Source organism: Papio anubis, chromosome 4 (genome assembly GCF_008728515.1).
Source record: "Papio anubis isolate 15944 chromosome 4, Panubis1.0, whole genome shotgun sequence".
In the NCBI taxonomy this organism is placed as follows: domain Eukaryota; kingdom Metazoa; phylum Chordata; class Mammalia; order Primates; family Cercopithecidae; genus Papio; species Papio anubis.
The window spans coordinates 143,294,552-143,321,994 of NC_044979.1; the positions used below are offsets into that span (position 1 = coordinate 143,294,552).

A 27,443-nucleotide genomic window follows, 5' to 3' on the forward strand; every position below is an offset into this window, starting at 1 on the left:
TCACTCAGGCTGGAGTACAGTAGCGTGATCACAGCTCACTGCAGCCTTGACCTCCCGGGCTCAAGACATCCTCCTGCCTCAGCCTCCTGAGTAGCTGGGACTACAGTTGTAAGCCACTGTCTCCAGCCTAATTTCTGTTGTTTGAAGCCCCCAGTGAGTGGAGCTTTGTTACGGCAGCCACAGGATACTAATAGATCTGGAGGGGGACCTGGGGAGAGGTGGGGACAGCTCTGGAGCCTCAGGCTACCTCCTCTGGCTTCTCAGGGGAGTAGGCGAGCATGCATGTGCATGCGTGCATGTATGTATGTGTCTGAGTGTGGGTTTCTGATGTGCTTGGGGAAGGTTCAGGTTCCCAGAAGAGGCTTAAATACCAACATCAAAGCAGGAGCTAGACTGGCAGGGCTGCATTGCAGACAAAACAAAGGACTGGTGGCTGCTATTTTAAACCAGGGCCCCTGGCCAACCCTGTCCTGGCCTCTTCACCCTGTGACTGAGGCAGTGCGGGGCTGGGCGGGTATTTAGTGTGGCAGGAGTCAGCATAGCACGGAGGTGGACAACTTGCCCACACATCCCCCTGGCTCCTGCTAAAGCCCTGTGGGGGCTTTCTGTCCTAGGAGTAGCGGCCATTGAGCCCATGAGAGACCCTTCCAGAGGGCTCTCAGCCTTGTCACTGGCTTTTTCTCAGGATGTTGGCAGGGCTGGAGCACATCAGACTGGCATGGATTCTCCCAGTCAGGCAAAGGTGAAAGGTGCTCTGGCCTGGCTCAGCCCCTCCACCCCTTTAAGTGTTATCCCACACTGGACTCAGTAGCCCCACTAGTGACTACTGCAGTGCTTCAAATTGTTACAAAATGTAGCAGTTTAGAACCATCCCCTTATTTTGCTCACAATTTTGCGGGTCAGAAAGTCAGGGTGGGCTCAGCTGGGTGGTTTTCTCCTGGGGTTACTCATGCAGTGAAAGCAAGTGCAGCCTGGTACTACAGTTATCTGTGGTGGAAATGCTACATAAGTGAGCGACTACACTTCTCTTCCCAAGTCTGAGTTCAGTGACATAAAGTTGGCAGCTTGAAGCTGGGAGAATTTACACCACAGATATTGGCAGAGGCTACACATCAGGTTCCCTCCTTGTTCCCCACCCCCACCCCAGGCTCCAGCCACCTGAGAACTTACTAACATTGACCAGTGTCTCATTGCTGTGGTCCCCACATGGGCAGGTCCGGAAAATGTATGAGACTGGGTTTTGCACCTGTTGGGAGTTTTTTTTTTTTTTTTTTTTTGAGACAGAGTCTCGCTCTGTCACCCAGGCTGGAGTGCAGTGGCGTGATCTCGGCTCACTGCAAGCTCTGCCTCCCGGGTTCACGCCATTCTCCTGCCTCAGCCTCCCGAGTAGCTGGGACTACAGGCGCCCGCCACCACACCTCACTAATTTTTTGTATTTTTAGTAGAGACGAGGTTTCACCATGTTAGCCAGGATGGTCTCGATCTCCTGACCTTGTGATCTGCCCACCTCGGCCTCCGAAAGTGCTGGGATTACAGGCGTGAGCCACCGCACCCGGCCTTTTTGTTTTTGACAGAGTCTCACTCTGTGGCCCAGGCTGGAGTGCAGTGGCATGATCTTGGCTCACTGCACTGCAACCTCCAGCTCTTGGGTTCAAGCAATTCTCCTGTCTCAGCCTCCCGAGTAGCTGGGACTACAGGCACACGCCACCAGGCCTGGCTGACTTTTGTATTTTTAGTAGAGACAGGGTTTTACCATGTTGGTCAAGCTGGTCTCAAACTCCTGACCTCAGGTGATCTACCCACCTCAGCCTCCCAAAGTGCTGGGATTATAGGCGTGAGCCACTGCGCCTGGCCTGCACCTGTTAAAGTTTTATGAAGCATAGCCTCAGATATCTTTTTCTGCCAAACCCTGTGTTTTAGCTATTTTTAAATTTTTTACAGAGTCTCACTCTGTTGCCCAGGCCGGAGTATAGTGGTACAATCATAGCTTGCTGCAGCCTCCAGTGCCAGGGCTCAAGTGGTCCTCCTGCCCTAGCCTCCCGAGTAGATGTACTACAGATGTGAGTTGCCACACCCAGCTAATTCTTTTTGTTTGTTTTTGTGGAGACAAGGTCTTGCTACGTTGTCCTGGCTGGTCTCAAACTCCTAGCCTTAAGCTATCCTCCTGCATTGGCCTCAAAGAATGCTGGGGTTACAGGTGTGAACCACTGTACCCCGCTGACCACACCTTTTTCTTTCTTTCTTTTTTTTTTTTTTTGAGATAGTGTCTTTCTCTGTCACCTAGGCTGGAGTGCAGTGGCACGATCATGGCTCACTGCAGCCTCGAACTCTGGGCTCAAGAGATCCTCCCACTTTAGCCTCCTGAGTAGCTAGGACTACAGACATGCACCACCATACCTGGCTCATTTTTTATTTTTTGTAGAGACAGGATCTTACTATGTTGCCCAGGCTGATCTCAAATTCCTGAGCTGAAGGGATCCCTCTGCCTTGCACTGGCAAAGTGCTTGGATTACAGGCATGAACCACTGTGCCCAGATGACCCCATCTTTCAATAGGGGGAATTTCAAAAAATTTTAGGGCTGTGTTCTCATGCCACCACAACCCAGGGGGCCAGATTAGCTGAGGACATGTCCTCTAAGCCCTTCTGTGTCCCTTCTGTTTTCAGTTTCTCTTCTGTCTCCTTTCCTTGGGGGTGACAGAGGGCACCCATGTGCCCAGGCTCACCCAGGCAGTAGGTGACACCAGTGGGTGACAATGTGGATGGCTTGCCGTGCCAGACACTCACTCCAATGCCCATTTTACAGATGAGAAGACTGAGTACGGAGTGGCCAGGCAGCCTGAGCAGGATCGCAGAGGGAGGATTTGTTCCTGGGCCAATCCCCTTGTTTCCCATCCATGTTCCCTATTCCTGGCAACTTGAGGGGACAAAGACCTATTCAGGCCCCGCCACCTCCAGCCAGATCTATCTTCCAGAGCAGCTGAGCCTCGATGGCTTGGGGCTAGGTCACAGCCCCTGACTGATGGTGAACTGGCCTGACAGGTAATTTGTACCTTGCATAGGAAGATGCGGTTATTGCCAGACGAGAACCAAAACCAGCCATGAATAATTCCTGTGCTTTCAACAAAAACACCGATACAATGAAAGTTAAATAAATACCGCTCAAGCCACTCAGGCGTGAAGGGGAAAAGAGATACTGAAAATCATCTGAGCTAGCTCCTGTGAGCAGAGGCGCTGGGGCCCTGGTCCCTGTGGAGGTTGGCTGGACTCTGGCTCATGCGGAGCAGGTTGGCCTGCGCTGACTGAGGGGGGCTACAGCTCTCTTCCCTGCCCCAGGTCTGGCATGTGACCTGCGAGACAGGCAGCCCCACTCGGAGGCTTCCAGGCCTTGGCCTCGGCTGTTCTTTAAGCCTGGAATGCCCTCTGTGCCTTCTCTGCCTAGCAAACTCCTATTCATCCTTGAAAACCCTACTGAGATGATATCACTTCATTCATTCATTGAATGGACACTCACTGAGGTCTGATGGGCCAGCCATGGGGCAGAGAGTGATAGAAAAAAGGGAGGGTCACGCCTGTCATCACAGCACTTTTGAAGGCCAAGGAAGGAAGATCGCTTGAGGCCAGGAGTTTGAGACCAGCCTGGGCAACATAGTAAGACCCTGTCTCTCCAAAAAATAAAAAATTAGGTGGGTGTGGTGGCACACACCTGTCGTCCCAGCTACCCAGGAGGCTGAGGTGGGAGGATCGCTTGAGCCCAGGAGATCGGAGCTACGGTGAGCTGTGATTGTACCACTGCACCCTAGCCTGGGTGACAAATGAGATCCTGTCTCAAAAAGTAAAATAAAACAATAAAGTGAAGAGCCTCTGATGTGGGCTGAATTATGTCCCTCACAAATTCATATGTTGAAGTTCTAACCCCTAATTCCTCTGAGTGTGACTGTTATTTGGAAATACGGTCTTTAAAAGAGGTGATTAAATTAAAATGAAGTTATTAGGTTGGGCCCTAATCCAATATGCCTGATGTCCTTATAAGAAGAGGAGATTAGGACAGACACGCACAGAGGGACGACCATGTGAGGACGCAGGGAGAAGACGGCGTCTACAAGCTAAGGAGAGGCCTCAGGAGGAATCAGCCCTGCCCACTCCTTGATCTCGAACTCCAGCCTCCAGAACCGTGAGGCCAATTATGTTTCTGTGGTGTAAACCACCCAGTTTTTATTCTAGGGACCCTGGGAAGCTCACACAGCCTCACAGGCTTGTAGAGGTGACAAGCATGTTGGGAACAGTGACAACAAGGGTTGTCACTGGGAGGATATAGCACAGTCAGGATCTGAGTTCAGGCTGAGTGTGGTGGCTCATGCCTGTAATCCCAATGCTTTGGAAGGCTGAGGCCAGATAATTGCTTGAGGCCAGGAGTTCAAGACCAGCCTGGGCAACACAGCAAGACCCCATGTCTACCAAAAATAAAAAATTAGCTGGGCATGGTGGTGCATGCCTGTAGTCCCAGCTACTCAGGAGGTGGGAGGGTGGCTTGAACCCAGGCGTCAAGAGCTGCAGTGAGCTGCGATGCCACCATAGCACTCCAGCATGGGCAACAGAGTGAGACTCTTTTTTTTTTTGAGATGGAGTCTTGCTCTGTCACCCAGGCTGGAGTGCAGTGGCCGGATCTCAGCTCACTGCAAGCTCCACCTCCCGGGTTTACGCCGTTCTCCTGCCTCAGCCTCCTGAGTAGCTGGGACTACAGGCGCCCGCCACCTCGCCTGGCTAGTTTTTTGTATTTTTAGTAGAGACGGGGTTTCACCGTGTTAGCCAGGATGGTCTCAATCTCCTGACCTTGTGATCCGCCCGTCTCGGCCTCCCAAAGTGCTGGGATTACAGGCTTGAGCCACCGCGCCTGGCTTTTTTTTTTTTTTTTGAGACTCTTGTCTCTACAAAGAAACTTAAAACATGAAGAAATAAAAAAAGAGGAGAAGGTCATGAAGACACAGCCATAGAGGGAAGGTGGCTTTGTGACAGTAGAGATGGTGACATTGTGGCGATGCAACTGGGAGCCACCAGAAAGCACAGAGGCCCAGAACAGTGTCACCATCAGAGTCCCCAAGAAGGACCCAAGCCTGCTGACACCTTCATTATGGACTTCTGGCCTCCTAAACTGTGAGAGAAAAACATTTCTCTTGCTTAAAGCCACGCAGTTTGTGGTCCTCAGTCATAGCAGCCACCAGAAACCAATACAGTTGGCCTCGGTCCTGTCCTGGTCAGGAAACATTGGGTCAAACCAGGCATGGTGGCACACACCTGTGGTCCCAAGGGTGGTGGATCACATTGACCAACCTGGACAATATAGTCAGACCCCTTCTCTATAAAGTTTTAAAAAAATGAGCTACTCGGGAGTCAGAGGTGAGAGGATGCTTGAGGTCGGGAGTTCAAGACCAGCCTGGGCAACATAATGAGAACCCATCTCTACAAAAGTAAAAAAAAAAAAAAAATATATATATATATATATATATATTGCCAGGTGTGGTGGTGTGCACCTGTGGTCCCAGTTACTTGGGAGGCTGAGGCTGGAGGATTGCTTGAGCCCAGGAAGTTAAGGCTGCAGTGAGCCGAGATCACACCACTGCACTCCAGCCTGGGTGACAGAGCAAGACCCTGTCTCTTAATAGAAAAAGACAGGCTGGGTGGGATGGCTCACATCTGTAATCCCAGCACTTTGGGGGGCTGAGATGGGAGGATTGCTTGAGGCCAAGAGTTCAAGACCAGCTTGGGCAGCATAGCAAAACCCCATCTCTTTAAAGTAAATACATAAAAATAAAAGAGACTGGACATGGTGGCTCATGCTAATCCCAGGACTTTGAGAGGCCAAGGCAGGAGGACTGCTTGAGCCCAGGAGTTTGAGACCAGCCTGGGCAACACAGTGAGAAGCTAGGGCTACAAAACAGGGTCTACAAAAATAAAAAAAAAAAATTAGCCAGGCGTGGTAGCATGTGCCTATAGTCCTAGCTACTTGGGAGGCTGAGGCCAGCCTGGGCTACATAGTGAGATCCTGTCTCTAAAATCATAATAATGGTAATAAAATTAAACCGGAGCATAACTAGCATTAGTGAGGATGTGGAGAAACTGGAACCCTGCTGCACTGCTGCTGGGAGTATAAAATGGTGCAGCCGCGGCCGGGCGCAGTGGCTCAAGCCTGTAATCCCAGCACTTTGGGAGGCCGAGGATCATTAAATTCATAGAGACAGAAAGTACAATAGCCAGGGGCTGGGAGAGGGGAATCAGGAGTGTTTAGAGGGGACAGGGTTTCAGTTTGGGAAGATAGAAAACAGCTCTGGAGATGGATGGTGGTGATGGCTGCACAACAGTGCGAATGTGCTTGATGCCACTGAACTGTGCACTTAAGGGTTAAGATTGTGGCCGGGCGCAGTGGCACACACCTGTAATCCCAGCACTTTTGGGAGGCTGAGGTGGGTGGATCACCTGAGGTCAGGAGTTTCAGACCAGCCTGGCCAACATGGCAAAATCCCGTCTCTACTGAAAATACAAAAAATTAGCCGGGCGTGGTGGCGGGTGCCTGTAATCCCAGCTACTCAGGAGGCTGAGGCAGGAGAATCGCTCGAACCCGGGAAGTGGAGGTTGCAGTGAGCTGAGATCATACCACTGAAGACTCCATCTAATAAAAAAGTCGGGGGGCCGGGCACGGTGGCTTACGCCTGTAATCCCAGCACTTTGGGAGGCCAAGGCGGGCGGATCACGAGGTCAGGAGATCGAGACCATCCTGGCTAACACAGTGAAACCCCGTCTCTAGTAAAAATACAAAAAAATTAGCCAGGCGTGGTAGCGGATGCCTGTAGTCCCAGCTACTCAGGAGGCTGAGGCAGGAGAATGGCGTGAACCCAGGAGGTGGAGCTTGCAGTGAGCAGACATTGTGCTACTGCACTCCAGCCTGGGTGACAGAGCAAGACTCCACCTCAAAAAAAAAAAAAAAAAAAAAAGGTGGGGGTGGATTAAGATGGGTAAATGTGATGTGCATTTTACCACAATTTTAAAAGAAGTGCCAAAGTTAGCAACTCAGGAGATGTGGCTTTGCAAGTATGGCCAGCATTGTCTAAACTCACCAATACCTGGTTTTTCTCCCCTTCCCGGGCACAGCAAAACTCTCCAGCACCCCTCAGCTAAGTGTGATCATGTGAGCACCAGGGACATGGGAGTCTGTGCATGCCCCGTGGTGACCTCACATGCAGGTGGACAACTCGTGAACTCTAAGTGGCTCAGGCTGTCCAGACACCACAAGGAGGTCAGTGGCCTGGGAGCAGCACCTGGGCTGTGTTGACAATATGAAGAGGAGAATATGTTTTTCTGTGTTGCATCAAGCCATTGAGATGTAGGGGATATTTCTCACTGCAGCATAACCTGGCCTATTCTGACTGATAGACCAGCTTCCCTGGAACAACAGCAGATCTGGCACCCTGGAGACAGCTGGTTGGAACTGCCAGGAGCTACAAGGGTCAATGGTTCTCACTTAACCCTTGTAGGCTCTTAGATTTGGGATGGTGTCTGAGTCTCTTTGAGCTGCCATAGTGAGGTGTCACTAACTGGTGGTTTAAACAACAGAAATGTATTCTCTTACCGTTCTAGAGGCTTGAAGTCCAAGATCAAGTCTCTAGTCCAAGGTGGCAGGTGTTGGCAGAGCGTGAGGGGTCTGTCCCAGGCCTCTCTGGTGTGTCCACCCCCCTCCACATCTTTCTACATTATCTTCCCTCCATAGCTGTTTGACTCCAAATATCTTCCTTTTATTGGTGACAGGATCTTGCTCTATTGCTCAGGCTGAAGTGCAGTGGCATGATCACAGCTCACTGCAGCCTCGACTTCCTGGGCTCAAGCCATCTTCCCACCTCAGCCTCCCAAGCTGCTGGGACTACAGGCATGTGCCACCATGCCTGGTTAATTGAAAAAAAAAAAAAAATTTGTAGAGGCAGGGTCTTGCCCAGTCTGGCCTCAAACTCCTGGGCTTAAGCAATTCTCCTGCCTCAGCCTCCCAAATTGCTGGGATTACAGGCATGAGCCACTGCACCCAAATGTCCTCTTTTTATAAGGACATCAGTCATGTTGAATTAGGGCCCACTGGACTCCAGTATGACCTGATCTTAATTACATCTGCAATGACCCTCTCTCCAAATAAGGTCACATTTCAAGGTATTAGGGGTTAGGAATCAAATATATGAATTTGGGGGGGACTCTCTTCAATCTACAACAGATAGCCCCACAGACGAGGATCTGTGGCAATCGGGCCAGGAGAGGAGGGCAGGGGCAGGGGCAGGTAGGGGACGACCAGACACCTCCAGCAGATGGAACTAAGTGAGCAGGTCTTTCTGGCAGGAACGGCTCTAGAATATTCTTGTTTTGTTTTTTTGGAACAGAGTCTTGCTCTGTTGCCCAGGCTGTAGTACAATGACATGATCTCAGCTCACTGCAGCCTCCGCCTCTCGAGTTCAAGCAATTATCCTGCCTCAGCCTCCTGAGTAGCTGGGACTACAGACACCCACCACCAAGCCCAGTTAATTCTTGTATTTTTAGTAGAGACGTGGTTTCACCATGTTGGCCAGGCTGGTCTCGAACTCTCAACCTCAGGTGATCCACCTGCCTTGGCCTCTTAAGTGCTGGGATTACTGGCGTGAGCCACCACGCCCGGCTTAGAAGGTTCTTTAGAGAGTCTCCATGGCCATAGAAACGGAGTGTGTGTGTGCCTGTCTGTGTGTGTGTGTGTGATAGGATTCCTACCTCCTGCCCCTCTCTGGGGTGAAGGCAGACCAATACATGAAGAGAGAGTGTAGGGCAGCCGGGAGGGGCCTGTCAGGCTTGATCTCTGTGGGTTTGTTTTTGACTCAACGCTGGCTCTAGAAATGGATTGACATTGGGGTGGGTGTGGGATGGAGGCTGAAAGGAGAGGGAAGCTTTCAAAGCTGTAGCCATGGGAAATGTTTTTATTTTCTGCTTGAAAGAAAATGCCAAAGAAGGATAAAAAGGAAAAAAAGGGGAGGGAGGGGAGAGGTGATGAGAGAGACTGTGTGTGTGTGTGTGTGTGTGTGTGTGTGTGTGTGTGTGTGAGAGAGAGAGAGAGAGAGAGAGAGAGAGAGAGCCGGAGTGCTGTTTTGTTTGTTTGTTTTTTTTTTTTTTTTTTTTGAGACGGAGTCTCGCTCTGTCGCCCAGGCTGGAGTGCAGTGGCCGGATCTCAGCTCACTGCAAGCTCTGCCTCCCGGGTTTACGCCATTCTCCTGCCTCAGCCTCCCGAGTAGCTGGGACTACAGGCGCCCGCCACCTCGCCCGGCTAGTTTTTTGTATTTTTTTAGTAGAGACAGGGTTTCACCGGGTTAGCCAGGATGGTCTCGATCTCCTGACCTCGTGATCCGCCCGTCTCGGCCTCCCAAAGTGCTGGGATTACAGGCTTGAGCCACCGCGCCTGGCCTGTATGAGAGACTTCTAGATTGGGAAATGAAGCTCGGCCAGGCGTGGTGGCTCACACCTGTGAGTGGCTTCCAGCACTTTGAGAGGCCGAGGAGGGAGGATTGCTTGAAGCCAGGAGTTCGAGACCAGCCTGCGCAACATCATGAGACCTCCCCTCCCCGCATCTCTATAAAACATTAAAAAAAAAAAAAAAAAAAGAGACCGGGCGCGGTGGCTCAAGCCTGTAATCCCAGCACTTTGGGAGGCCGAGATGGGTGGATCACGAGGTCAGGAGATCGAGACCATCCTGGCTAACACAGTGAAACCCCATCTTTACTAAAAATACAAAAAAATTAGCCGGGCAAGGTGGCAGGCGCCTGTAGTCCCAGCTACTAGGGAGGCTGAGGCAGGAGAATGGCATGAACCCGGGAAGCAGAGTTTGCAGTGAGCCGAGATAGTGCCACTGCACTCCAGCCTGGGCGACAGAGCGAGACTCCGCCTCAAAAAAAAAAAAAAAAAAAAGCTACCTGGCGTGGTGGCACAATCTGTAGTCCCAGCTACTTGGGAGGCTGAGGCAGGAGAATTTTTTGAGCTCGAAAGGCTGAGGCTGCAGCGAGCTGTGGTTGCACTGCTGCACTACAGCCTGGGTGACAGAGCAAGTCCCTGTCTCAAAAAGAAAAAAAGAAGAGACCCCAAGGGAGGCCAAGCTTGGTGGTTTGGGTCTGTAACCCCGCACTTTGGGAGGCTGAGGTGGGAGGATTGCTTGAAGCCAGGACTTCAAGACCAGCTGGGGTAACATAGCGAGACCCCATCTCTCCAAAAAAAAAAAAAAAAAAAAAGATGATCCCAAGGGACAGGGGATATGGATTCTCTAGGTTTGCCCTGAACCTCAGTCTGCGCTAGGTTCTGTGGAATTACACAGGAGCTCCTGCTCTCCAGCCACGGCTCTCCTGATCTCCAAGGTGACCCCTGGGTTACTTTGACCTCATCCCCCTATTGCGCCCCAGGCCAAACCAGGGTCTCATACTGCTCCTCTGACCTTCACTGCCCCCCTTCTTCCCCATGCCAGGCCAGGGAAGGAGACAGCCTCTACCAAGTGGCAGGGAGGACTGATGGTTAGCACAGTACATGGGTGGCGGGGTGTGTCATGTGTCATGGGAGTGGCCTTGCCTCTACCTTCTTTTTTTTTTTTTTTTTTTTTTGAGACAGAGTTTTGCTCTTTTTGCCCAGGCTGGAGTGCAATGGCGTGATCTCGGCTCACCGCAACCTCCGCCTCCCGGGTTCAAGCGATTCTCCTGCCTCAGCCTCCCGAGTAGCTGGGATTACAGGCATGTGCCACCACCCTGGCTAATTTTGTATTTTTAGTAGAGACGGGGTTTCTCCATGTTGGTCAGGCTGGTCTTGAACTCCCGACCTCAGGTGATCCACCTGCCTCGGCCTCCCAAAGTGCTGGGATTACAAGCATGAGCCACCGCGCCCGGCCGCCTCTACCTTCTCTAAGCGAGTCTCAGCCAGGCTGGGGCTCCCAGGGGCACAGGGCTTCCACACTGGGGTCCCCAGCAAGCTGCCTGGTTTAGTTCAGGGTGCCTGCTACTTCCTGGCTGCATGGGCTTGTCACGTCTCCTTTCTGCCCTCAACTTTCTCATCTGTTAAATGGGTATGCCGGTGCCCAAATCATAGGGTTGTCAAAGCCTGCCTGAAGCAGGCCTCAGAGCGCACCACGAGGAATTCAGACAGGAAAAGAGGAAACTGGAAAGGCTCTGCGTGGGAAGGGGGTGGGATAGCCTGGATTTGGGACGCAAGGCGTGTGCTAAGGAGGTGGAGCTAGGAGAGGTGGGGCGTGCAGAGGTGCCTCTGAGGGCCAGGCTGGCAGTGGAATTTGCTGCAGAACTCTCAGCTTGCACAGGCCTGCCTGGGAGGGGTTCAGAGGCCTAAACAAAGCAGGGAGCCGGCAGGGAGGGGGTAAGGGAAGGAACCTCTAAGAGAAGGAACAGTCCTCTCCCGGGGCACCCACTCCCCACCTAGGTGCAGCGCCTCTCCCCAAACACACGTGCTGCCAAGCCCTTCATCAGTCACCCTGGCACTGACATCCATAAATCCCATTAGTCACACCACCACAAACACATCCAGTCCTAGGCAGACAAAGACACGGGGCCCCAAAGCGGCTGTGTCTGTCCCCAGTGGCGCTTTCCCCATGCCTAGAACTGTGCGGACACCGCAGGCGCTCCGTGCAATTGTTGAACCGACAGCAAGCAGCACTCCTCGCAATCACAAACGCCTCCTGATCGAGTAACTACAGGCCCCCGGATAACCACAGTTGTTCCTTTCCCCCATTCCAAGTCTCTCCCATCCCCTCTGGGTACACACGTACTGCTGTAATCACCCACGAATGCCCTTGGCCATTCCCTCTTCTGCGTCTCTCTGGAGAGGGTAGGGCTGACACTGCGCCCCCCTCCCCCAAGCCTGTGCTCGGACGGGTCAGGCAGAAAAACCATCCCCCAAGGTCACCAGAGCTCTTCAGCAGGCGCCCCCGGGAGCTGATTTATTGGCGGCTTATTTGGAGAAATGCTATCGCTCTTAGATTCCGGAGGGGGGAAAAAACACGCTCGCGGTGGACTTTAACCTTGGGCTGAAACCACAGCGCTTTGTTTTCAGAGGTGCTTCCTAGGGCGCCGCGGCGGGGCTGGGGCCTAGCGGGGGAAGCTCGGCCGGAATGTGGCCCAGCAGCCTCTCCACTCCCAGGCTGCGCTCCCGCCTGCCCTGGCAAGCGCTCAAATTCCTCTGGGCCCGGCCGGAAGCCCTCGGTCCCTCCAAAAGTGCTTCTAGAAATTCTAGGAAGGAGCCGAAGCTCCTTGGATGAGGGCGTCCTTGGAGCGAGGTTTCCAAACCCTCCCATCCCAAGCCCCCGGCATGTGCCATCCGCCGTTCGCAGTCGTGTTACTGGCATGGTGAGGTTTTCGGGAGGCACCCAGGAAGGGCTGAATGCTTCGGTTTCCGCGCACCTTAAGTCCGGAGCAAAACCCCGCTGGAGGTGGTTGGCTCCGATCGCGTGCATGGTTTGCTTGGCTGATGTAAGACACCAGCGCGAAGGCCTGTTCCCGCCCCTCTGGCAGAGATAAATTAAGCGTTATTATTGCAAATGCACCCTCTCTGGATCTGCTCCCCACGACTGTTCCGTGTGTCAAAACTGCCGCTTCCACCAGGCAGCCACAAGGGCGAGACCAATTACCGCTTTCCCCATGGTTGTGCCAAAGCACGCAGCCAACGAGGGCTCCAAGCCGGGACCCCGGTTGAGAAAAACCTGGGGCATCCGGCGGCACCGACGGTGGGAACCAGATGAGCCCCCGCCTCCGCGCATGGTGCCCACAGTCACCCCCCCCCCCCCTGGTCCTCCTATGCCAAAAAAAAAAAAAAAAAAAAAAGGCTCATTATGCGCCCGCAGAGGGCTCTGAGGAGACACGGGATGAAGGCAGGGTCCGCGGAGAAGTGGCAAGCTAAATTCTGAGAAGCCGCTCGCTTCGACCCTGACCCTGGCGTCGCCCCTCCGTAGTGCAGGTGGCACCGGAGTTGGGCTCGAGTGGACAGCTGCACGCCCATCCCAGTCTCACCGAGCCTTTCTAAGAGGAATGCCAGGCCCGGGCGCCCCTACCCCAAGGCGGTGATCCTGTGAAGCTCGGGCCACCTCAGGGTCCAGCGCCCTCAGGGATGGATGGTGCTGGCACCGAGGGACGAGGCCGTTCCCTCTCTTTGGTGAACGGAGAAGCTCTTGGCGTGGTTCCCTGCGCAGTCTTGGGGTCCCCAAGCCGTGATGGGGTGAGCAGGGCGTGCGGCGTGGCCCGGGATGCGAGACCAGTCTGGAGCACCCCCGCGTGAGCGACGGGAAGGAGGGCCCGCCCGGAGATTTATGGCCGCAGCCGGCCCCCTGCGCACCGAGCGCGTCTCCGTCCTTTCCCAGCCAAACAGTGGAGTGGAGGACCCGACCCCGGCTGGAGGAAGAGGCCAGGGCCGGAGGCGGGGCCGAGAGGAGCTGGAATCCATCGGGGCTGGGCCTGGCGCTTCAGTCCCAATTCTGCCCGCCTTGCGCCCTGGTCTCGGTGGGGTGTGGGGCGATGGCGCCGCGTCCCTGGTCTTCCAGGCAGGTTCGGGCAGCTCCCGGCTGGGTTGGCCCGGCCGCGACTTGGCGCTGTATCTTGGCGCTGTATCGCGGCTGGGTCTGTCGCAGCGAGGGGACAGCGAACGTGGCTTTCCCGGGCACAGCCTCTCCGGGTTTTAGCCGCGCCCGCCAGACACGGGACCTGCGGAAACCGGAGCTTAAGACACCCAGCCACATGGCCTCTGAGCGGGCAGTAGAAGCCGGCAATCCCTCAGGGGGTGCCCTTCACCGAGATGCCAGCGGAGAGTGGGGGGCTTCGGTCCCTGCCTGGAAAGGCGGTTGGGGAGATGGGTGAAGTGGCTCGGGTGGCCGCGCCAAGGAAAGGATGCTGGCTTTTTCTTCCCCCGCTGGGGGAAGGATAAGGGGAGAACGTGTCCAAGCGGCCAGCAACACCAGAATTTGGGAAGAACCGGGTTCAACGCCGAATTGAGGGAGGCCGTCTGATCGCGGGAGCTGCACCAGTCGGGGCTGAGCCTGCGCCAACAAAAGCGCGACAGGGGTGACGGCCGGGCTCAAGGTTGGCCTGTCCTTTGGTTTTAAAACAAAGAGGGAGAATTTTGTCAGTCGGGACGCGTCCAGGGAGCAGAGGCCGGAGCCGGTAGCCTAGGAACACAGGAAAGGCCTCGGCTCCGGTGGCCCAGACTGGCTGTGGAGAAGCACGGTGGGCCGGGCCTCGGCTAGCCAGGGCAGATTCTCCCGCAACTGCGGTGGTTTGGGGCTACAAGGAAGACCCACCCCGCTCCCCCGAGTCGATTTTCCACCCAGTCAGTAAAACACACACACACACACACACCCACTCCAATTGCGTCCACAGGGTTTTTGGCCACCTATCCCGCTGGGTAAACAAAAGTGTGAGGGGGCGGGGAGGGGGAAGGGGAAGGGACGGAATGGGGGTGGGGCGCGTAAGATGGCGGCTGGACCTGGTGGCCTATGGCCTGTGCCCTATGGCCGTGGCACCCAGGCCTGGTTTTTACATTTAAATGTGGCCCACCATACTGGGGAGGGCGTTTCCCTGGACCCTGAACCCTTGTTAGGGATGTCCTAGAGGCTCCCCTTTACGAATGGAGGCACCTGGGCTGCACCCATTACTTCGCTTGGGATCCGTCCTCCGCCCCAAGATGGCTCCCAGTCGCTGTTTACTCAGCGACTGCGGGGACACCAGGGCGCGGGGCTGGGGAGCAGGCGGAGATCAGGGTGCGTATAGATTGGCCTGGGCTGGCGGCCTCTCCGCGTAGCCCGCCCGCGCCCCCACGTACGCGGCATCCCTGGAAAACCAGCGTGGGCAGGATGCATCCTGGCCGCCCCCACCACCACTGCCTCCCCAGGCCCTGCGCCCTGGCCGGGCTCCGGTGGCTGCAGGGCCGCGCAAATGTGGAATGGGTGCCGGGGGCGGGTATGGAAGGGGCCCGCGCGAGGGGGCTGGGCGCACAAAGCCCAGGCACCACGGCCCTAATGAAATACCGGCTGGGTTCGTCACGCTGCCGAGGCGCACACTTGAAAAATGCAAACGCCATTGGCAAATCCAGGGCAAACAGGCAGAATTTTTATTAGCAACTAAATGATTTATGGCACACGTACCCCGCCGTCACAATTACGGCGTCTCGGAGCATCCAGGGGGTGAAAACATTAAACATTTATAAAAATGGGCCTTTGTTTTTTCCTACTCCGCAAGCCTTTGTTTTCCCCACCCCAACTCTCTCAAGATATACATATTTTTTCCTTGAGCTATATTAAAATATAGAAAAACATTCCCCAAATCCAGGGCGGGGTAATGCGGTGGAGAATTAGGGTCTGGGCTTGGAATATTGGTGGGCAAAGAGAGTGGAGAGGAAGCGATGGGGCCTCGGGCGTGGGAGGGCTTAACTAGGAACACACAAGACCTCTGCGTAAGGCTCAAGGGCGCTCTGCGCCCCCACACACGGCCCCCTTCCCCCGCCTGGGCTTCCAGCAGCCCCGCGCAGCTCGACTGCGTTTATTCGATTCCTGCAGTCCCCTCCTCCCCTAAGGCACACAGACACAATACCTCCTTACTCTAACCCCCCTCTCCTCTCCGTCTTTGCTCCTGGCCGTCCCGGGGATGCACCGGGCGCCTCTCGCCGCCCCGAATGCCGAGGCCGCCACTGAGACCCGCACGGCCAGCTCCAAACGCGGACACCGTGGCTTGTTCCCCTCGGCTCCGGCTATTTTCGTTCCTTTCTTTCCTTTTCACTCCTCCCTCCTCCCCAGCGGAGCTACAGCTTCCAAAAGAGGGCAGCCTAGAAACCAACGCAGGAAGCTCCAGGAAGGGCAACTTGAAACTGCCCTCAAGAGGCTGAACTTTTTTCCTCAAATTTATCCTGGAATTAAATTAGACACCCCCCAGTTCGTTCTCGAAGCCTCCCCCCACCTTTTTTTTTTCTAAAAGTGGAGAAAAGAAAATAGAACGAATGGGCACTAACGCGCTCATTTCCCCCCCTCCCGAAAAGTTGCCTTAAAAATTGATTTAAAAAAACAGAACGGGCAATGCGAAAACGCTGAGTCCGCAGCGCGGGGCGAAAGAGCGGGCTCCTCTTGTTTTAATTAAAATCTTATCACCGCAGTTGCTCTTCGAGGCAGGATTGGAAGGATTTCTGCCCCTCCAAGCTTCCTTTCCAGGGTACGTAATGCCTAGCCGGGCTCGGGGGCCTGCAGGGCTGCAGAGAGGGTGCGGGGGCCCCCAGGACAGTTCTGCTGGCGTGGTCCGCACTCCCTGCGCCCCCGGTCAGGTAGGTCGGCCGCGGGCAGCTCACGGCTACTCAACCCAGAAAGGATTTTGCTGAAAGAGCAAAATAAAAGTACAAAGTCTGGGGGATTGGGGCTCCCTTCCCCCTACGGCCGCCGTGGCCAGCCAAGCACTTTTTGGGCTTGGCGGCTACTTCCTCTGAGCTCAACAGATTTTTTTTTTCCCGGTCTCGCCCTCCCTGGAGGGGGCGCGGCGGATGGAAGGCGAGAGAGGCCCCCAGCCAAGAGGTTTTTAATATTACACTTTAATAGGTTTCAGAAGGCTCCGTGGAGAAATGCTAATAGGCTGAAATGTCAGAATCGAGAGGGATTCAGTTCGCGCTCAGCCGATCTAATCCTTTTTTCTGCTCTGATTTTTTTGTGGTGGGGGGAAGGAGAGGGGAGCGCCCACGCAAAGAGGGACTTTGGGGAGGGGCGCGCTGTGCGAAGCGCCGCAGCCCCGGCCTGGGCCGAGCGGGGGGCGCGCCCCGATCCGCGTTTCTATAGGAACCCCTTTTAGAAGATTAGAGACTCACCCGCTGCCCGCCGCCGCGGCCTCTCCAAAATATTAATCAGTAACCATCTGACACCGCGTTTCAGGGAGGGACCCGCAGGCCAGTGCTAGGAAAACGGCCTTCTCGCCTGCCCATCCCACCCGACCGCGCTGCTGGGGGAGAGGGAATGAATCGCTGCTTTGTTTTAAAAGGAAGAAAAAAAAACAAGGGAAAAAGCAGCCCTTGTCTGTTTCGGCGTCTCCACCGCGCGTACTAGAAGCGCACCCCAGGGGAGGTCGGGGGCCGGGGCCCGGGGCGCGGGGTGCAGCCCGCCGGGCCCCAGGCCCTCCCCGGCTCGCTTGGCTTGTCACCTCCTCCTGCGAGCAGGAAGCTGACAGGCGGCCCATTAAACCGCGCCTTGCAAAGCCCTGGATTGCGGCGACAACCATCTTCCTCTATTTTGATCACTCAGCCCAGACGCTGGGGGAGGGGGGAAGGAAAAGGGAGGAGAAGGAGAAAGGAGGGAGGGGGGGGGGCCGAGCTGGTGGAGGGGGGGGGCTGCCTAGAAACGGCCCGGAAAAATTCTCACCACCAGTTTTGATCATTCAGCCCCGCCGAGGGGAGCCTGGAAACTGCTGGAGCCCCTAGGTCCGTAATTGGTTTTATAGGAATGGCTGTGGGCCAAGGTGTTTACATGCGCGTGATTGGCGGCGCGCGCGGCCAATGCGCGGCGGCCGGGGGCCGGGCTAGGGGGGGCGGGCGCCCGGGAACAATGCGTGTTTCTTTGCCGGAGAGTGCTCCCCTCCCCCAACCCCCTCCAACCTCCCCCCCGCTGCCTTTTTTTTTTTTTTTTTTTTTTTAGATCCAGCGAGAGGAACTTGAAAGGGGGGTTGTGTAATGTACCTTTTCCAATCCCGGGCTGTATATGGAGATTTGGGATTCTTTAAACCGGCGCTACCTGGATTTTATTAAAAAGCGGGGAGCTCGGCGGGAGGAAAGCTGGCTTTTCCGGGGGCTGCGGGAGCCGGGCCGCGGGAGGGCGGAGGAGTTGGCGCGCCGAGCGCTCGGCCCGGGGAGCGGTTTTCTACCAAAAAAAGGAAAGGCGGGCAAAAAGTGTGAGGCGGCTGCGGGTGGCGGAGGGGAGCGGCGGCCGCGGGATGGCAGGCAGCACGGGCGCCTAGCTGCGCCGGGAGCCGGGGAAGCCACCGGAGTCGTTGTCGCCGGAGCCCGGAGCCGTGAACCCAGCCGCGCCAGGTACGCCGCCGGTCAGCCTGCCGGCCCCCGGCCGGGCGCGATGGTCTTCAAACTTCTCCAGCTCGACCCCCAACCACGCCTGCCCCTCGGGGTGCGCGGGGGGGATCCCCGCTACTGTCTGGCTCCCGATTACAGAATCGGGGACCAGGACCGGCTGGGAGGGGGCGCCCTGGGAGGGGTGGGGGTGGGCTGCTGCGCCCCGGGCGCCCACGGGAGCCCCCAGCCCCGCTCCGGCCCGCCTGGCCCGGCCGAGGGGCGGCGGTTCCTCTCTTGGTTCCCAGCAGGCGGCGGGGGAGCCTGGGACGCCGAGACGTTTTCGATTATAGGCTGTTTTTAATTAAAAGCCGGAATTCAGCCATTTTAACTCCATTTAAGAGGGGGAGAAAAGTAGGGAGAACGCAGCGGAGCCCGCAGATGGCCGATGCCGCTTGTTTGCCAGTGCGAGGGTGTTCCTGGGGGCTTCACCCCGACTTCCCCGAACTGGGGCGCCTGGTCATACTGCGAGGCACTGGCTTTTAAAAAGCTACCCAAAGAATCTCTTACCAAAAAAAAAAAAAAAAAAAAAAATCACGGGAAGCTCATCGCCTCCTTAAGACATGTATCCTCGGATGTGGCGATCTTAGATTTTTCCAAAGTAAACGCGGATCTGGTAACCAGAGCCTGATGGGAGAGAGCGAGGGAGGGAGGGAGGGGGTGTTTGTAACCAAAACCGAGTTAAAATAGGCACCCTTAGCAAAGTTGGGGAGGGGGGCTGGAGAGGAAGGCCGGCGGGTTTGGCCAGGGGTTTTGCAGCCGAGGGGGTCTCCTGCTCGGGGGGCTGGGCGCGGAGTGCAGGGCGCCGGGCGGGCACCCGGGAGCCGGTGGCTTTGGCGTGATCGGCGGCTCTAAGAGCGCCCAGGCCTCCTAGAATCAGGAATGTGAGCTGCTGCAGACAGACAGATCGAGGGAAGGGTGGGCTCCAAGACCCCCTCCGATCCCCAAGAGAATCCGCAAACTACAAATCTTTTAAACAAACAGCTTTAAACTGGAACTACAGGGGGATTTACCCAACGGTGGGGGAGGCGCCCCTTGGCCGGCCCGCGCTGCAAAGGTTTTCTTTGTAGGTTATTTTGGGGGGTGGGTGTGTGGGGGGGAAGCTAGGAGTAGAAGCGAGATCCTTGATCCCTTTCCTTCTCCTCTTGACATCCCCCAAATCCCCCACGCCAGGCCACGTCCTCGGGCTGCAGGATCTCAGGCCAGGGCGTTGGAAAATGAAACCAAAGCTTGTTTTGTAGGATTCTTTCCAGTCCTTAGGCGAGAATGCCACGTCTCGGGTCCTCGGACTCGAGCTCTGGGACTCGTAGTGCCCCCGGGGGGAGAAAGGGGGGGGACCACGAGCCTCTTTAAAAATAATAAACCCGCTTTGGACCCTCCCTCCTCCCACCCCCAGAAAAACACCATTCCGTCGGCGGTTCAAGGCGAGCTCAGGAAAAACCAAACTCGGAAAAGGGAGGCGAGGTCTCCAAAAGGTTAAATATTAAACTTTGCGGATCAGATAGTGCCAGAGTGTTTTGGGAGACACTTCGGACCTCTTGTGGCAAGGCTTCACGGTTTTAAACCCCGGAGCATTTGACGCCCAGGAATAAAATACACTTAAGAGGTTTGTATTTACGCTGTCCGGGCGCAGCCGAGGAGCCCTGCCCGGTTTCGGGAGGACCCGGCAGCCGCCGAGGCAGAGTCTGGGCTGGGGCGCAGCGCGCCACCGCCGCCGGTCACTTTTCCGAGCCAGGTCCTGGGAGCCTGAAGCCGCCGGCGGAAGGAGTATGGATTTTACTTTTCACTGAAAAGGGGCTACTCCTGATTTCATTTCTGGCCACTTGGTCGGTACCCCCCGATCCTGAAGGGCGAGGCGACTTTCTGAAACTTATTACTTTATTTTTTTTTCCCTTTTTCCTTTCCCCCTTTATATTTCTTCCGCGGCCCGTCTCCTCCCCGCCAAGACGCCGTGTGCGCCGCCTCGCGCAGCTCCGCCTGGCCGCCCAGAGGGGCCCCACCGCCGGCCGCCTGTGCGCCCCGGGCCGCGGGCCCGCCGCCGAGCGCAAGCCCCGCTGGCCGCCGCCATGCACGCCGCGGAGCCCCCGCCGCCCGAGGACTCTGGGACTACGCCGAGGCCGGACTTTTAGGTCCCACTGAGCTAGGCCTGCGGGCCGGGTGGGGGGCTGGCCGCGGCACTCCCGCGGAGGATGGATGGCCGAGACTTCGGGCCCCAGCGGTCCGTGCACGGTCCCCCGCCGCCGCTGCTGTCCGGCTTGGCCATGGACAGCCACCGCGTGGGCGCGGCCACTGCCGGACGCTTGCCCGCCTCGGGCTTGCCCGGCCCGCTGCCGCCTGGGAAGTACATGGCTGGCCTGAATCTCCATCCGCACCCGGGTAAGTGCCCCACGCCCTGCCCATCCCCTCCTGTCTTCCCCGGGAGATCCACTCGGCGGGGTCCTCCTGTGCACTCGCGGCCGGGGCTCGGCGACTCTCCTTCGGCCGGCCACGAGGGTGCGGGCGGACTCAGCCCCCAGGGCGGGGAAACTCCTGGCCCCGGAGCCGAGGCCAGTCCGGCGGCCCCGGCGGTGGAAAAGGCTCGGTTGCCTTTTCCTCACCGTGTCCGGCCCTAGTGAGCCGAAAGCGGGTGCCGTAGCCCGAGCCACCGGGGGCGATTCCAATCCCCGGGGGCCCCGGCGGCACAAGCCTGGGCTGGAGTTTTAAAAATCTGGGCGAGAAAAGAACAAACCGGCCCCCGCACCCCGCGAGACACCCGCTCCCCGAGCTCGATTCTTTTTCTTGGCAAACGCCCCTTTTGGCGCCCGTGGGCCCTCCTGGGTTCTGTTCCCAGCTCCACCACCCGCGCCGAGCCGGGTCCCTGGCAGTTACCTAGCGCCGGGGGATGCGGGAGTACGGTGACCCCAGCCCTGGGACCCTGGCCTCGGGGCGGGCGGGATGCCCCTTTCTTCCCGGGGAGAACGGCGGCCTTGGGAACCAGCACCCCGTTAGGAGGGCGGCGACCCGGGCCCTCGGGGACCCCGTGTTCTCCGGCGCTAAAGAGTGCGGAGGCGCGGCAGGGACGCCGAAATGGGGCCACCACCGTCCCGAACCTAGAGGGAAAGAAGAGAGCGGGTCGGGCAGGGCCCAGGCGGCGGAGGGGAAAACCCTGCTGCGGGAGGAGGTGGCCGAGAAGGTCCCGTGGCCTCCGCCATTTCCCAAGAGGGGCTGCCCAGGCACGGTGGGGACGGTGTCCAGGCAGGCGCTTCGCCGGGGCGGGAGATTATCGCTCCGGTCAGTCCGCGGCCGCTGCAGCCAGCGAGGCGGGAAGGAGCTCGGGGACCTCCAGACCAGCCCGGCCGCCGCCCCAGGACACCCGGTTCCTCCTTCTTGGGCTGTCCTGGCTTTTGCGCTTGGTGTCCCAAGTCTCGACTTAAAAAAAAATCCACCTTCTCTTCGAATTGCAGTTTCGGATTTTTGCGATTTCCAGAGTAGTCCCCGATGCCCCCCTCTTCTTTGGGGTCTTGCAGGAGACACCCCCGGCCCAGAGCTGCTGCCTCGGCCTTGCCCCGCCCGCTCGGCGGAGCTCGCGGATTTTGCCTCTCTCTTTGATTTTTCTCCTGGAACTTTTCAGGAACTGGAGTCCCGGGGGCTCGGCGGGACAAAGGGCCTTTGTGAGGCGCCGGGCGGGGGAGGGGCGGGCGCCCGGGGGCCGGGAGCTCGGAGATCCCCGCCGGCCGGGCTAGAACCGGGTCTTGGCCCTCGGACCTGCTTGTGCCCCTCCGGAGCTGGGGGCGCATTCCGCCCGGGGTCTGCGACCCGGGCAAGGGGTTGTTCCCGAGTGGTGTGTTGTGGCGAGGGAGGGGCGCGGGGGACCCCCGAGTAAGAAATTGGGGGGCAGCCCTGGGGTACAGAGGCCATCTGAACTGTCCCCTTCTGCGCTCCCCACAAGTCCACCGTGATGTGTGTGTGCATGTGCTTTTTGGGTCATTTGGTCCAGCCCGGAGTGGTGGCAGGGGGGCCCCCCCAAGCCTGGCAATCGGTGCCCGTGTCTCTCTGACTGGCTGGGCCTGCGCTTGGCTTTTTCGAGGCTGGGAAGGGGCGTCGCGCACTCCCCGCCTGCGATCTGGCTCCGGCCTGGCAAGGCAAAGTGCCCTAATGCGAAGCGGTGAAAACAGCTACTACTCATGCATGAGTGCACCGTGCCAGGGCCGCGCCTAATCTGACGCAGCAGTCAGACGGCCTAGTGCCCATTTGCTGGATGGTGAGGCTGAGGTGGAGGGAAGGCCAAGCCTCGGAAGCCCAGCGGGAGGTAGCCTCGGAGCTCTGCCTCTGCGCATCTTCTGCGCTCACTGGGAGCTGCCTGACTTCTACACGCCGAGGCTGAGGTCGGGGAGGAAACAGCAGGAGGACTGCTGCCGCCCCCTGAACCCCGTGCTCACCCGGGAGGGAAAGGTGGGGGCCGGTGCGGCTTCTGGCTGCCCCCCTCCCCAACTTCGAGTGGCCGCACGGAGACCTCGGACCCCAGGCCAACGCCCAGAGCCAAGCCCGTGCTAATCCCATTAGCCACGAGGTGGGAGCAGCTCCCATTCACTCTCTGCTTGGGGCTGGGCCGGATTACACATTCCTCAGCCCAGCACACCCTCCCCCTCCCGGGTTTTCTTTGTGGGGTGCAGGTGCTAAATTTTCCCTTCTGACGCACCTCCCTCTCTTCCTTGACTGTCGGCACCTTAGGTCTTGCCAGCTTTATCAGTCCCATCTTTATTTGTTTATTTTTGTACCGGGAAGTCCTGAGTGGTTGAGCCACTTGCTTGGGGTCACACAGCTAGGGAGAGGCACATTACCGTTGGGCTCTGGGGACGTGGATGAGCGCTGCCAGGGCTTATAAAGCCCCTCCTAGGCCGAGGGAGGTTCCCTGGAGAGAGCTCAGAGCTGGAGGGGCCCTCGGAGAAAGATCCCCTGGGAGGAATCCCATCCAAGCTAGCATTGACAGCCATCTGCTGGGGTGGGTCCTCTGGAAGAGCTGGTTTCTGCCTTATGGGTCAAGATGGAGGGGTTTGGCCTCTTTCTCTGCAGAAGAGGAGGTGATTTTAAGAATGAATGGGGTTTGGGATCAGGAAAGGGTGGTTTTTTAAGTTTCCTATTATCTTGAGCCTTGCTACATTGTGAACAAAATAGTCATAGCCTGATCGGGGAGATGGGCATGTAACTGACAAGCACCTGGGGCTTGGCTCTGTGCTCTGGGCTTGGGAGGCCTGGACTCGGTTGTCCTCACAGGCTGCAATTAAAGAGTTATTAGTAGGATTTTGTACTTGGATGTTTATTCTCCCTGCCTTCGCACCCTAGGCTGGCCCTGGGAGGGTCCATGAATAGAGGGTGGGACTCAGGGATCTGGGTGGGGAGGCCCTGCACTCTGGCCTGGCCAGCCGTCAACAGGGGGCCATGGACCTTCTCCAGGGTCTGATCAGATCCATCTCTGGAATCCAGTCTGTCAGCCTACTGGGATTGATTTGGAAAGATTCATCAGTGAAGACCGCTGGCAGAGTGATGGAGAGATAAGGACGATTTGCAAGGGGCTTCCTTCTCTGGTTAGAAGCGACAAGGGAGGCCCTGGGAGAGTTCTGGAATCTGGAAGGGCCACTTGGTGGGAAGGAGGCTCTCTCTCTTGGTTCTTCAGCTCCCAACACCGGTGCTTTCCTTCTTTTCTCACTTGCTCATTTACTCAGCAAATAATTTCCAAGTGCTTCCTGCGTGCCAGGCACTGCTCGGGTCCCAGGAATGCGGCAGTGAACCCAACAGACAGAAGTCTCTGCCCTCATTGGAGCTCACGTTATTCAGGGGAGTTGGAGTGAACACACAAATACCAGAAGGAAATTTTTTTTTTTTTTTTTTTGAGATAAGGTCTTTGTCTGTTACCCAGGCTGGAATGCAATAGCGTGATCTCAGCTCACTGCAACCTCCACCTCCCAGGCTCAGTCCATCCTCCTACCTCAGCCTCCTGAGTAGCTAGAGCTACAGGCACGTGCTACCACGCCCTGCTAACTTTTTGTATTTTTTAGTAGAGGTAGGGTCTTGCTGTGTTGCCCACGTTAGTGTTGAACTCCTGAGCTCAAGTAATCCTCCTGCCTTGGCCTCCCAAAGTGCTGGGATTTCAGGTGTGTACCACTGCACCCAGCTGATTTTGTTACTTAAAATTTTTTTTTTTATTTTTAAGAGACAGGGTTTTACTCTGTCACCCAGGCTGGAGTGCAGTGGTGCAATTATAGCTCATTGCAGCCTCAAACTCCTGGCCTCCCTGCCTTGGCCTACCAAAGTGCTGGGATTTCAGGGGTGCACCACTGCACCCAGCTGATTTTGTTACTTTTAAAATTATTTATTTATTTATTTATTTATTTATTTATTTATTTATTTTGAGACGGAGTCTCGCTCTGTCACCCAGGATGGAGTGCAGTGGTGCAATTACAACTCATTGCAGCCTCAAACTCCTGGGCTCCTCCTGCCTTGGCCTCTTGAGTAGCTAGGACTAGGGTATGTACCACCATGCCTGGCTAATTTTAAAATTTTCTGTAGAGACAGGGTCTTGCTGTGTTGTCCGGTGGGTCTCGAACTCCTGGGCTCAAGAGATTCTCCTGCCTCAGCCTCCCGAGTAGCTGGTACTAAAGTCCAGCGCCAGGTTGGAGTGCAGTGGTGCAGTCTTGGTTCATTGCAACCTCTGCCTTCCTGGGTTCAAGTGATTCTCCCTCCTCAGCCTCCTGAGTAGCTGGGATTACAGGTGTGTGCTGCGACACCCAGCTAATTTTTTTTATTTTCAGTAGAGACAGGGTTTCACTGTTGGCCAGGCTGGTCTCAAACTCCTGGCCTCAAGTGATCTGCCTGCCTTGGCCTCCCAAAGTGCTGGGATTACAGGCATGAGCCACGGTGCCTGGCCTAATTTTAAAATTTTCTGTAGAGACAGGGTCTCCCTATGTTATCCAGCTGGTCTCAAACTCCTGGGCTCTAGAGATCCTCCTGTTTCAGCCTCCCGAGTAGTGGGGACTATAGTCCAACGCCACTGTGCTTGGTTAAGCAAATGATTTTTTTTTTTCTGAGAGGGAGTCTCACTCTGTCACCCAGGCTGGAGTGCAGTGGCGTGATCTAGGCTTACCACAACCTCCACCTCCTGGGTTCAAGCGATTCTTCTGCTTCAGCCTCCCCAAGTAGCTGGGATTACAGGCACCCGCCACCATGCCCAGCCAACTTTTTTTGTATTTTTAGTAGAGATGCGGTTTCGCCATCTGGGCCAGGCTGGTCTCAAACTCCTGACCTCAGGTGATCCACCCGCCCAGGCCTCCCAAAGTGCTGGCATTACAGGCGTGAGTGAGCCACCATGCCCAGTTTAACTTCAACTTATTATTATTATTTTTTTTTTTGAGACCGAGTCTCGCTGGGCTGCCAGGCTGGAGTGCAGTGGCGTGATCTCGGCTCACTGCAAGCTCCGCCTCCCGGGTTTACGCCATTCTCCCGCCTCAGCCTCCCAAGTAGCTGAGACTACAGGCGCCCGCCACCACGCCGGGCTAGTTTTTTTGTATTTTTAGTAGAGACGGGGTTTCACCATGTTAGCCAGGATAGTCTCGATCTCCTGACCTCGTGATCCACCCGCCTCGGCCTCCCAAAGTGCTGGGATTACAGGCTTGAGCCACCGCGCCCGGCCAACTTCAACTTATTTTTAAGTGAAAGTTTCCCAACAGTGAAAGTTGCCAATTTTCCCTGGACAACCAACTGGAGAAAGGATTCTCATATTGTTTTGTAATCTGATGTTTAAAAATGTAACGCTACACTGTGGAGTCTTATGCAGGCCGGGCTCAGTGGCTCACTCCTGTGATCCCAGCACTTTGGGAGGCTGAGGCAGGCTGATCACCTGAGGTCAGGAGTTTGAGACCAGCCTGACCAACATGGCGAAACCCCGTCTCTACTGAAACTACCAAAAAAATTGGCTGGGCGTGGTGTCGGGTGCCTGTAATCCCAGCGATTCGGGGAGGCTGAAGCAGGATAATCGCTTGAACCCGGGAAGCGAAGGTTGCAGTGAGCCAAGATCATACCACTATACTCCAGTCTGGGAGACAGAGATTCCATCTCAAAAAATAAATAAATAAATAAATAAATAAAAATAAATTAAAAAGGAACACAGACCATGCAGAAAACAAAATGGTAAAGGTCTGGTCTGGTCTGGTCCGAGAGGTGAGGGGCTGTATTAGTGCAGCCCACCCCCACCCAACTGATCTGGAGGGGTGACCTTTTTTCCTGCATGCAAAGGGCAGAAAAGTGTGATGAAGGTGGACAGAACACAAAAATCAGAACCCGGCATATCTGAGCTGGCAGAATGGCTGTAGCTGGTGGGAGGGAATGTGGGGGAGGTGGGATCCTTCGGGTCCCTGAAGGCCAGTCATGAGGTCTTGGAATTTTAAACTGAGGAATGAGGAGGCAGTGGAGGGTTTAAGTGGAAGGAGTAATTGAAATTGAGGGACATTTCACAGAACTGGTCTGGACTCTTAAAAAAATGTCAGTGGTGCTACTGGTAAAGGCAATGTGTGGCTCTTGATTGGATCTTGGGATCAGGGAAGAAATTGCTCCAAAGAACATCATTGGGACAATTGAGAAAACTGGAATATGGACTGTAGATTAGCAGATAGTATCAGATTACTGTTAGGTTTTATGAAGTGGATAACTGTGTGTGGTTGTGTAAGAGAATGTCCTTGTTCTTAGGAAATAAGAATACTGAAATATTTACAGGCAAGGGACGTAGAGTCTATAACTTGTCCTCGGAATGGTTCAGGAAAAGAAAAAATATATATATGGGAGACAATGGTACATCAAGTATTAACATCAAAAAAGACAGTGAGGCGGGGCGCGCGGTTCATGCCTGTAATCCCAGCACTTTGGGAGGCTGAAGTGGGTGGGTCACCTGAGGTCAGGAGTTCAAGACCAGCCTGGCCAAAGTGGCAAAACCCCATCTCTACTAAAAATACAAAAATTAGCTGGGTGTGGTGGAGGGCACCTGTAATCCCAGCTACTTGGGAGGCTGAGGCAGGAGTATTGCTTGAACCCAGGAGGTTGCAGTGAGCCGAGATCGTTCCACTGCACTCTAGCCTGGGAGACAGGATGAGACTCCATCTCAAAGAAAATGAAAAAATAAGACAGTGAGAGAGCAGCCAGTTGTTGGATCTGGTGAAGGTCATAGGGCAATTCATTGTACTATTTCTTTTTCTTTTTTTTTTTTTTTTTGAGACAGAGTCTCACTCTGTTGCCCAGGCTGGGGTGCAGTGGCCGGATCTCAGCTCACTGCAAGCTCCGCCTCCCGGGTTTACGCCATTCTACTGCC

General features: G+C 55.8%; 2 protein-coding genes across 7 annotated transcripts in view; both read left to right on the forward strand.

The window, feature by feature from the left end:
- Nucleotides 1-10,825: 10,825 nt before the first annotated feature.
- On the forward strand, nucleotides 10,826-14,450 carry LOC101000231. The gene is given in 2 exon segments (XM_031664936.1): nucleotides 10,826-13,613; nucleotides 13,615-14,450. Coding segments are annotated over 2 exon segments (741 nt in total). The 5' UTR covers nucleotides 10,826-13,277; the 3' UTR covers nucleotides 14,020-14,450.
- Nucleotides 14,451-14,934: 484 nt separating this feature from the next.
- Nucleotides 14,935-27,443, forward strand: part of TNRC18 (trinucleotide repeat containing 18) — a 123,947-nt gene continuing 111,438 nt past the window's right edge. For 5 of the 6 annotated variants that reach the window (XM_021935628.2, XM_031664929.1, XM_031664926.1 and 2 more), the window contains exons 1-2: nucleotides 14,935-18,076; nucleotides 20,056-20,485. In XM_021935628.2, coding sequence (XP_021791320.2) covers nucleotides 20,299-20,485 — 187 coding nt within the window. In that variant the 5' untranslated portion in view covers nucleotides 14,935-18,076; nucleotides 20,056-20,298. The remainder of the gene's footprint in view (nucleotides 18,077-20,055; nucleotides 20,486-27,443) is intronic. The other variant, XM_031664931.1, reaches the window with a different exon arrangement.